Raw genomic sequence first — 11,400 nt, forward strand, 5'->3', positions numbered from 1 at the left:
ATCACATCTACGATGTATCAATACCAAATTGTAATGGAATTACCAAAAAAAAAAAAAAAACTAGGCTTTTGAGTTTCAAACAAGGTTTTTTTCTCCCTTTACGAATGGAAGCAAGCAAAGCCATATCTTTTGTTGATTTGAGCATGAAATTTCTTGTCATGCATTAAATGAAGGAATGCGAGTAGAGACTTTGTGTAAAGTCACTGCTTTGACGAAACAAGAAAAAATTTCGGGGTACAAAAAATTGAATGGAAAATTTTAGACAAAGCTTTTTATTTCACCCAAATCCCCACCACCATTTACTTTATGCTGGTAAGAGTCGTCTGCAAACTGCCATTGTCCGCGACCTTTAATATCTTTTTTAAGATCCCTCTCCTCTCCTCCGGCCACCTCCGATCAGTATCACCTCCTTTGGCCACCTCCGACCACATCTCTCTCAGATCGTTCTCTTTATCTCTCTCGTTCTCTTAGATCGCTCTCTTTATCTCTCTCGTTCTCTCGGATCGCCCTCTCTCTTATCTTTCTCCCTCCCTCGGTATCCCTCCCCTTCCATCTCTCAGACTGAAACCTAGTGTTTAAATCTGGGAGAGAAGGAAAGGAATCCGAGAGAGAGAGAGAGGGAGATGGGGAGACAAAGAGATCTTGGAGAGAGGAAAAAATGATGGAGGTCGTGGCCGGAATTGATGGTTGGAGATGGGAGGAGATGAGAAAGAACAAGTTTTGTTCCTCTGGAAACTCAAAATTTCCATTTAAATTTTGTAGCCCGAAGTTTTTTTTGTTTTCCCAAAGTGTTGCCCTTGTGTAAGTGCGAGAAAAAAAAAATAGAGATATCTAGAGAGTCTCTAAGTGTGAGGGTAATTGTAGTGAAATTTTATTCAAGGAGTGTACTAGGCTTTGTGTACGATTACTCAGTAAAGTTGTAGTTTCATAATCACAGTGGTTTAGTTTGGTGCGATCGAAAAAAGACATATGATTTGTTCTGAACCTCTATAACTATTGCATGTTATTCTTTATTTTCTTTGTGATAATGTTGTATTTATTCACCATTGCATCCGAAGATTCTAGTATTTCTGTAATAGATGAGCCCGTGTAATCATTGTATGCCCATAAAATGGGTCCTCGCAGTTGTTTCCAATATGACACGACATATTGGAAAATTCTATCACAAAGTTATGCAACCATTTGAGCAAATATAAATGTGATTTGTATTTCTTTTTAACTTCTTTTCGTGTTGCTTAGCATCTGGATCACAAAATTTAATCTCCACTTACTAGTTAGGAATCTCTTTGCCCACCACCGTCCCTTGGTGTTGTGGTTAGACACTCTCTCTTAAGCTTATGAGGTCGTGGGATCAAGTCTCGGTGAAAGTAGTTTATCATCGAGATTTATTCCAGTTAATTTAGACAATAAATAAAGTAGAGGTAGGAGCAGATGGGCTTTCAGACCCCCTGGGGCCTAGGATGACCCTTAAAGTCTTTATATGACCTTTTAAGGCGCAAGATGTTTTAATTGACGGTTATAATGCCCATCTAAAGTTTATGAGGGTATTGCATATTATAATCATGATATATCTCCGCTTGTTGTTAGGTATGTTGAATTGCTTTAGGAATCATTTTTCTCCTCCGAAAGAGAAATCTAAATGCAAGTTGGTGGGTTTGTAAATCCCATTCCGCAGAACTTTCGTTATGGAATCCGAGATCGTGGAATTATTCCTATTTGACTAGAGCTGGACCGACTCTTTGACACCGGATCCGTATAATCCCAATTCCTCGAATATGACTAGGGTCAATTCCGATCGATCATAGGGTCTCTGCTGCAACCCGTCTTTCTTCTCTTGGTTCGGCCCTCTCTTAGGACTGCATCACAGTGGGCTTCGAACTAAACAGTCTGATTTCCCTCGGACTACCCCAGTCCGTCGGAGCGCTAAGAGTGAGCGTGGGGCGAAGCAATTTGGGGGAGCGCCTATAGACTCCCCCTCCATCATATCTACGATTTGGTTTGTGTGGTCGCGATCGTAGGAAAAACAGAAAGCTATACAGTAAGATAGAGAGAAGGAGAGAATTTCAGAGGGAGAGAGAGAATTTTAGAGAGATGGAAGAAAAGCTGTAAGTGGAGGTAACCAGATACTCTTCTCTCTCTAAACTTATGCATATTTGTCATTTTTCATATATGGGTATGGGTATTGTTGCATTTTCAGAGGTAGTATAGCAATTGAGGTTAGAGCTCAATCCAGAATCCTAGTAATATGATATATGTAGATAAAGAAACAACCTTTTTGTCTAGTTTGTTTTCAAGGTGTTTGTAAAAATTCCCTACAAGGTTAATTGATACTTATTTTACTTGAACAAAAGAAGTATGAGTATATTGATAGATAGTGTGAAGTAATTACAAGTAGAATAACAAAATGATAAATTATTCAAGTATTGGTGTTTCACCTCCCATTAGAGATTAATTCATCCTGCCTAAACAAATCGAAGAGTACCCATTTCCTTCTTATGAACCAAAAAGAAGAGGAGGCTAAGAATACCCAGACTACCCAGTTTAGTCTTATCGAAATTTGTTCTATCCCCTTTAAGAATAACTCTAGTCCTTGACTTTTTGATACATTTGTAGCAAACCCACAAGAATTTCGTGAAAGATAAATCAATTGTCAAGCATGATGGTTATACTACATCTCATATTATAGAATATGTATATTTGGTGCACAACTAGTAATTGTAGACAATAGTTATATACTTGTTTGAATGACCAAACGTCAAACTTTACTGTGATCTTTAGAAAGGCGATAAATGGAAAGGGAGGGGTACTAAAATATAAACTAGAGCCTTTTAGGGTCGGCGGTCGCCTTTGACAAAAAAACTCTCAACTAAGTCGGATGTGTGTATTCTCTTGGTACATTGTCAAGAACGGTTAATCTAATTGAATCTATTCTCCGTTTAGTTTTGTTTTGTCTAAGAACAACTTTCGTTTGTTTTGGCTTATCTGTACGGAATTCATAAACATATTCATGCTGAATTTTTGCAGGCCTGATGTTTCCTAATGCTCATCCATGCAAATAACTGTTTAAAGTATGAGAGTCCTGCCATTCTTCCCTTCCATAAGCCAAAGATACACAATTTCTCCTCACGGACGTCTCTGAAGGTTTCATATCTGCCTCTTCGCCTAGATGATCACAATCTTCCGGCTAAGCTCGAAGGTGAAAGCCCCTAACTTGAGTGAAAAATGTGTATTGAGTGTTTTATACAGTTACCTACTTATTGAGTAAATGAAGATTGACCTACCCATTGTTATGTGAAAAGCATCTGGTTGAGAAAAGATATTAGCTCCTTGTAGACTGTGAACCTTGTCTATTTCCTACGTTGGTTTTCTTCTATTATTTTCACGAAAAATCCACTCACCGGTGGGGCATGTTAGGACGTCTTTGTGGGGAGTATTTTAACATATAGAAATTATACTTTATGCCCTCATTAATACTGTTATAAGCTTCATTTCTTGCTTCTTGATGTCATAATAGATCATCAGTAATATGAACAGACTGGATTACATATAGAGAGTCTGCCTTCAATACGTAACCGAAACTGTACATTGGTAGTAAGTGACATTGGATAGGTATTAGGTAGATGCAGAAAAAGGCGAAGGAAAATGAAGAATTGGAGCTCAATAACATGGTACTTGTTAACTTTTTAATTAACATTGCCCTCTCTGAGTTAGATGCCTTTTTAAAGGTTTCTCTAGCACTTTCCATGGCTTTCATTCTCCTATTTTGCTTTCTCCTGGTGTTTCCCTTTCTTATATTTATTGCTTTCAATTTATTTGTTATTTGATTGTTTTACAGAGGGCTTGATGTAGTTTCTGGAAGTTATCAATTTTCTTATGACTGAGCCTATTTACATAATCTTCAGGTTTGGGAAATAAAAAGCCTTCATTGCGTCCAGTCGAAAAAATGGGAAGTGGTGGAGTTCTCCAAGCAAATTCGCAGGAAATGCCTCTTTCTTCTTCATATGAATCTGCCATGGAAGCACTTTCCTCTCTCATTACTCGCCAGAAACGTGGGGATAAATCAATTATAGGTGGTAAATTTGAGAAACTGGAAAGGATGCATATGTATCTTAAGGTAACTGCTGTCACAACTCTTACGTATACCAGCTAGTGAAATTGATTGTTGCGAGGAGTATGAACAATCTGTTCATGTCATCCGTCCTGGTATTAATGTCCCATGTTCATGCAACGACAATACTGTAAAACCAAAATATGCCAAGGGAAAGCTTGACAATGCTCGACTGAATGCTTAATCGAAGTATTATTTTCCATCAAGAGGATATGGATGTTAATATGGTCAAACTCATATTCTTTTGAATCTACAATTTTTCTTTTGATAAATTAACATTCAGATAGCAGATCATTTGAATGCTGCTCTAACCTTCGGAATAGCTAACCCACTGGCAATGTGCATGATACAATTTGAAGGCTTGAAGCCATAATTTGTGACACTGCCAATGCCATTATAGTATCAGATAGACATGGATAGCTTCTAGCGTCCTTGTACATGTTGTGAGCCCATTATTTACATCTGCATTTCACTGTTTATCTCGAATTCTGATCCATCGCCATTGTGCTCTTCTATTTTATTACTATTGAAAGATGCTAGAACTGTCTTTCTTATGCCTGCAGATACTAGGTTTGGAGGATCAGATAGCGGGTCTTAAAATAATCCATGTTGCTGGAACAAAAGGGAAGGTAACTCAATTTCCAAGTAAACTTAAGGTCCATATTTCCAAAGGTCCTTAAATTAAGTGTCTGCTGTTGTTTATATATGAGATGTAGAACAAAAGTTCCACATGATCAGCAGAACGAGAAGTGTAAATCTTTATTCTTTTGTCTTGATGTAATCTTGTAAGTAAATATGAGAGGTCACTAGTATATGGGTAATCTACATGATGCTATCTCATGATTACAGTTATACCAATTTAAGCCGAACCTTCATCTCAACTACCCATCCTGCAAAAACCTTTTATCCAATATTTAAGCACTAATCACACCACTAACAGACTCCATTAGTACAACATTAACGCCTTATATGTGCATATTTGTGATACTTACCATGTGTTTGTAAGTATGGACACAGAAATAACTGAATATTGGCAACAAATATATCTTTTTTTTCATGGTTTTCGAAGAGGAACAAGAACCTCATCACCAAGAATCAAGCTCACAATGGGAAGCAACAACAAGATACCACACTACCAAGTTGGATCTCTCACAATAAATTAATCTTGGTGACAATCTAACATTTACATCTTGATTTGACCAAATGTTGGTTAGCTAAACCACCAACACATTCCAACTGAAACTTACATACCAGTGAACCTTAGATCTTTTGTCGACTTAGTCGAAAATTGGGAGGCTTTTATGTTTTCTATGTAACCCCTAGCTGTTTTTATTTTCTCTTTTTTGCCCTTGAGGCTCTTGTATATCCTTTTCCCTCAGTTTCTAATTTAATCAAATTATTCAAAAAAAAAACATACCAGTGAACCAAGACAGAGCGAGAAAAAAAAATGTTTTCTTTTGAAATCAAGGCTGAACAGACATTCAGAGGTATCAGGTATTAGGATTACTAACCAGACCCAGGGGCCGAAAAGAGAAAAGAAATACCTTAATCCCTTTCTGTGCATCAAGATTTAATCTGGGTTCCGCATTATTTGTTGGAGGGGTTGAATTACGTGAGGAGTGAATGAGAGAAAGTGGACGATTGTGAAACAAAAGCTCTTTAGCAGTAAGACATTTTCGTATTTGAACTCACACATATTTGTCAATTTTCACCCTATTGCTTATTTTTCGTTTATGTTGAGAGTGGTGCTACTTGTGTCCAACCAATAAACTTTTACACTTTGTTCTTATATTCTTCATCCAAGTAAGGGCAGGTTTCTTTTAATGCATGAAATCATGAATCCACTTTAATCAGTTCAGCAGAGAAAAGGAATGTGCATATGCTCTTGTTCTTACGGAATTATGTTTCAGGGTTCAACATGTGCCTTCTGTGAGGCCATTTTAAGGGAATCTGGCTTCCGAACTGGACTCTTCACCTCCCCTCACTTGATTGACGTGAGAGAAAGATTTCGGTTAGATGGGTAATGATTCAAAAGCACTAGCGTTTATTGATTATGTGCACTAGATAGCAAAACTTTTGTCATTCTACACGAGGATCCACTTGTTAACTCTTCTGCGAGCATTAGTAATTTTTAGAAATATTTCACCACATGCATGCACTAAGTAATAATTGTATTTTTTTGATCGGTAGTTTACTCTTTTTAGCTCTCTATTTCAACCACTAATTTCTCTCATGTGACAAATTTTGTGCTCCTTGGTGATCTTCACATGGACATACCAATCCCACATCAGGGGTTGATATATAGATGATAATTCCAATATCAAGCATGTTTTGACTGATAATGACTTCAATTTGCATATGCACTTTATATTGAGTATTAGTAATAAACTAATAATTCTATAAATTAAAAGGAAGTGATCCGCTAGAAAAAGGCATTCCCACATCAGTTACGTAGGCAAGCACCTACTGATCTAGAAAGTAGACCACATGTTTGTGCTCTAATACCATGTCAAAAACCGAACGGCTATGTTTGATGAAATGACATACAAGGTTAAAAAAACTAACTATCGAAGTGTATGAACCTTAGTCTACAATCCTCAATTCTTTGGTTATTTTTTAATGAATCAGTTATCAGTCCATGGGCCTGTTCTAATATGTATCCTTGTATTGAACTATTACTTGAGTAGGTTGGATATTTCAGAAGAAGTTTTCCTACAGTACTTTTGGGATTGTTGGCACCATTTAAAGGTACAACTTTTTTTCACTAAGTTGCTTACTGCAAAATATTTATCACAAACTTAACTTTTGCTATTCCTACTGTGTCGATGTTAATCAAATTCGTAGGGTTGGAGCGACTATTCTTTATGCTTCTACATGTGTATACAAGTATTTAGTAATTTGTCTACAAATTTGTGGACTTGTTTATAACGTTATACTGATTTATTTGTTACTCTTTTTGGACTTAACATTATTGTCATACTCACTTTATGTGAAAGTTTACCGTATTGAGTTCAATGGAAATGCCTAACTCAGAAATTCTTGCATGCAGGAAAATGTTTCTGAGGACTTGCCAATGCCCCCACTATTTCAGTTCCTAACTATATTAGCATTTAAAATATTTATATGTGAAAAGGTAATACTCTTAAAAGGTTCCTCTGAATTTATTGTTCTTTAAGCAATACCTATCACTTATAGAATGAGAATCAATAGTTTCTGATCACACTAAAAATATAAATTCTAAGCTCGCTCTAGATAAGCTTTTCTAGTATGATATCATTGATTATCATAGGATGTCATAAGATCGATGGTGGTTGCGTGTAGGTTGATGTTGCCATTATTGAAGTTGGTCTTGGTGGGAGCATAGATTCAACAAATGTGGTATTTATGCATCTGATATCTATTAACTCTCTTCAAACATTAGATTTGTGTTATGATCAATTCAATTGCACGACACGACGGTATAGACATCTTTGGGGTTTTATTTTGAAGTACTTTAGTTAGTAAGTTCGCTAATTTGATGCTAAACATGAACAGATTAAAGAACCTGTTGTCTGTGGCATTTCTTCTTTAGGGATGGATCATGTCGAGACTTTAGGTACAGTATTTTCTTTCTTCAAAATTATATTTTCTGAAAACAATTATTCACTGGTGACAGTCACATTTTGTTTGTTAATAGGACTCAATTTTTCGTCTCAATAACAGAAAGTAGATTGGCCTATTGGATTAAAAAAAAAAACTAGGCTGAAAAAGAATTGGATAGTGTTACTTGTGTTTGTTGCTTTTGATGATTTCCATTTATATCAATGAAACTTTTTGCAGGAAATACACTCGGACAAATTGCATCACACAAAGCTGGAATTTTTAAGGTACACCAATTTTCATTTAAGAACCAAAACGAGCAGAAGTCTAACTTCCTTTATTGCTTTGTGGCATTTATTGCTATGTATCTGTTTCGATTATCCTGTTAGGGTGTCTGTTTTACAAGTATTTACTGAACTTGGTTGATTCTTCCTTGGTCTGAAGCCTCAAATACCTGCATTCACTGTTCCCCAACTTGCCGAGGCCATGGATGTTATTCAAGAAAAGGCTTCTGACTTGATGGTATGTCTTCTAATTTTATTCAGGCAAGAAAATATCACTCTGCAAAATGTAGTACCAGCATTTGATATTTTCTTTGTCAATTTTGCTATGGCGGTTAAGCTACCCAAATTCCAAATCCTTTCTGAAGGAAGAAACGCTCGCTCCCGCAACTGCAATAATGTTAGTTACTTGGCCAAACCCTAGACTTGGGGGCTCGGCGAGAATTGCCTCGGACTACCCCCGAGCCGAGTCTAGAGTTATTCAGCCCAGTCAGGCAAGTCAAACTGTGTATTTAATAGTTAATTAGACCGATTTGACTTGAACTGGGTAGTTAGATGAGAATAAAAGCACAGATAATCCATTTTATACGTCGATATACTGACAGCAAGTAAATTCTTTTTACATTCCGCTTTCCCAAGTTGACCTTTGTTTAGTCGCCAGCTCGTTTGGGCCGAATTTGAATCTTTTTCGTATCAGTGTTTCATTTAAACTTCACCTGTATATGTAGTTGGACCTATACTTGCTTTTGAGCTGATCGATTCAAACCAAATGCAGGTTCCTTTGGAAGTAGTATCACCTCTTGACCCAAAACAGTTGGGTGGATTAAAACTGAGCTTGTCTGGTGATCATCAATACTTCAATGCTGCTCTTGCTGTTGCTCTTTGTAGATGTTGGCTTCAGAAAACAACAGAGTTAAACGACCTTTTCCAAAATGTTGGTTTAACCTTTTACCCTATTACTTTTGCTCTTATCCTTAATCTTTTATCTCCGTGTTGCTATATATATTGAGATACTACTTCGGTCACTGTAATAAAGAAACAGAAATCAGATTAATTAGAGGTTTCCGAAAATATGTGATTTTTAGATATTTGGGCTCAAAGATTTCAGTGGTTTTCTTTACCCGTTTAAAAGAGGACTCTTTGGGCACTTGTACAACTGCCCTAGAATTGGTTTATTGGAAGTTCATATGTTGTGGGATGGGTTTAGGGTTTCACAATTGACCTTACTAGTATTTGGATGATTACCTTAAATGTTTCTGAAAATCAGGAAAAAACAGAAGCAAAATTGCCAGAGCCATTTCTCAGAGGTCTTTCAACGGCACGTCTTTCTGGGCGAGCACAAATTTTCCATGACAGACCATTACAAGCTTGCAACACCTCAGACATGAAAGAAACTTTACCGGGAGATCTGATCTTCTACTTGGATGGAGCTCACAGTCCCGAGAGTATGGAAGTTTGTGCTAGGTGGTTTTCCGATGCCGTAAAAGAAGACGGGAGTTCTTCATCAAGGAACACAATAGTTAAAGGATCGTCAAATGGTTTTATTCAACATGAAAAGGACAAACGGGACGAGTCCAGCAAAATCTCGAAGCAGGTAACATCTTTAGGGGGGAATGAACTCCGCCAATCGTATATTTTGGTGATCTCTTCATCTTTTACGACGATCTTTTTTAACTTGTCATAGAGAATACTATCGAATTTTTTTTTACTCTAGATTCTTCTGTTCAACTGCATGGAGGTGAGAGACCCTCAAATTCTTCTTCCTAAGCTTGTCGGTACCTGTGCTTCTTCAGGTACGGCTTTGCTTCTGAAAATTATTCAGTGGTTATGATATCTCATTGAGCACTAATTCCGTTAAATGGATCAGGTGTTCATTTCTCGAGAGCCCTTTTCGTACCAAGTATGTCAACATATAACAAAGTTACTTCTGCCTCGGTCATCTCTTCAGACATCTCCAAAAAGGACTTGTCATGGCAAAGAAATCTCCAGAAAATTTGGGACAGAATCGTCCATGGGAATGGTAAAAATCCTCCATCTTTTTTCTTTTTGCTCTCGTTTATTCTCTTGTTTGTTGGTTTGCTGTTATCTATGCAAATCCGACTGCTTTAGAACGTTATTTTTGTTCATGTCTTCATTCAGATGCTGTATTTGATGGCAACCCCAAACATGAAAACTTGCCATCAACTTCATCCCTTAGTGTGAATCCTCCTACATGCAACTCAATTGATAAGTATCTCGCTTCCAGTTCAGTGATGCCTTCATTGCCTTTAACGATAAAATGGTTACGAGATAGCGCACGAGAAAATCCCTCACTCAAACTTCAGGTAAAAAAGAAACTAGTTTTCTCCAATCACAGTATAGTAAATATGAGTAATGTTAGGGAACAAGAAAACCTAGGCAGACCCTAAGCAAAAATCTTACGTGGTTTGCCGTGATTCGCAATTTAGTGGATCAGAATCATTAGACGCACGAATCACAACAAGTCACATAAGATTTATGTCCTGAGTCTGCCTGATTTTTCTTGTTCCCTAGCATTTTTCAGTAAATACTGCTTTTGGAAAATGTCATTGCCTGTCGAGATTCTCCATCATGTAAATTTTTTCGGCCAGTTTTCGGAAGTGATGTCTGTGTTTCTGTTTGGGGTGAATTCACAGGTACTAGTAACTGGATCACTTCATCTTGTTGGAGATGTATTGAAGCTCTTGAAGAGATAATTATCAAACCAAGATTTCACCCTCCTTTTCTTTATATGTATTTTGGAAATCTTGATTTGATCTGATTTGATTAGATCTTGTATCATCATCCAAAACTATGTTTTAAAGCAACTAAAGAACTAAAGATGTATGTGATATTAACAATAGTTGTTGTGCTTGTAGTTGTACTATTATTATTTTATTTTATTTTTTATTGATTCTTTTTGGTGTTTATTATAATAATTATTATTATTATATTGTTGTAAAGATCTCATGTATGATTGCTTTCACTTAACAATGATATTCTTTTTAAATGGAGCTTAATAATTACTACTATAAATAATTTAAAAAAATGTTTTGTTACACATTTGACTTCCTTTGATCATCCTACAAGGTGCATAGTCTCTTCCAAGAGGACCAAGACGGTCCGTGTCTGATCAGTATAAGATTCAGTTTACAACACTCTTCCTGTATACTCCCTCGTTAGTTGCAGAGACTATTGTGCTAATAACGTGTTAATAAAAAGAATTTCATCCCTCGCCCTAAGATATATTTATGTCATTATGTGGATGAAGAAGAAGATAGAGAGAGAAGAAGAAGATAGAGAGAGTATAGGATTCTTCAACAGTTCTCTCTAGCTTTAAAGAACGTCATCGCCTACGAAAAGGATTTCAAATTTCTTTAGTAGACTTTTTTTTTTGTGAGAATATTCTTTAGTAGACTCAATCCCAACTTATCT

General features: G+C 36.6%; 1 protein-coding gene across 3 annotated transcripts; it reads left to right on the plus strand.

The window, feature by feature from the left end:
• Nucleotides 1-1,542: 1,542 nt before the first annotated feature.
• LOC147555461 (folylpolyglutamate synthase-like) lies at nt 1,543-10,882 on the plus strand. 3 transcript variants are annotated; one of them, XM_086663014.1, is made up of 18 exons: nt 1,543-2,115; nt 3,025-3,196; nt 3,515-3,668; nt 3,903-4,114; nt 4,672-4,737; nt 6,019-6,128; nt 6,796-6,856; nt 7,158-7,241; nt 7,430-7,486; nt 7,643-7,703; nt 7,928-7,974; nt 8,132-8,209; nt 8,744-8,902; nt 9,236-9,562; nt 9,683-9,761; nt 9,836-9,988; nt 10,108-10,292; nt 10,623-10,882. In XM_086663014.1, exons 4-18 carry the CDS (start codon nt 3,944-3,946, stop codon nt 10,680-10,682), a joined length of 1,698 nt encoding a protein of 565 aa, XP_086519140.1. In that variant the 5' UTR covers nt 1,543-2,115; nt 3,025-3,196; nt 3,515-3,668; nt 3,903-3,943; the 3' UTR covers nt 10,683-10,882. The 3 variants fall into 3 exon arrangements, with proteins under 3 accessions (XP_086519140.1, XP_086519138.1, XP_086519139.1); XM_086663012.1 differs by lacking the exon at nt 3,515-3,668 and having other exon boundaries at nt 1,586-2,115; XM_086663013.1 differs by lacking the exon at nt 3,515-3,668 and having other exon boundaries at nt 2,069-2,216.
• The last annotated feature ends 518 nt before the right edge of the window (nt 10,883-11,400 follow it).

Source organism: Eschscholzia californica, unplaced genomic scaffold, assembly GCF_041429995.1.
Source record: "Eschscholzia californica isolate CP2 unplaced genomic scaffold, dmEscCali1.0.p SCAF_2, whole genome shotgun sequence".
NCBI classification, from domain to species: domain Eukaryota; kingdom Viridiplantae; phylum Streptophyta; class Magnoliopsida; order Ranunculales; family Papaveraceae; genus Eschscholzia; species Eschscholzia californica.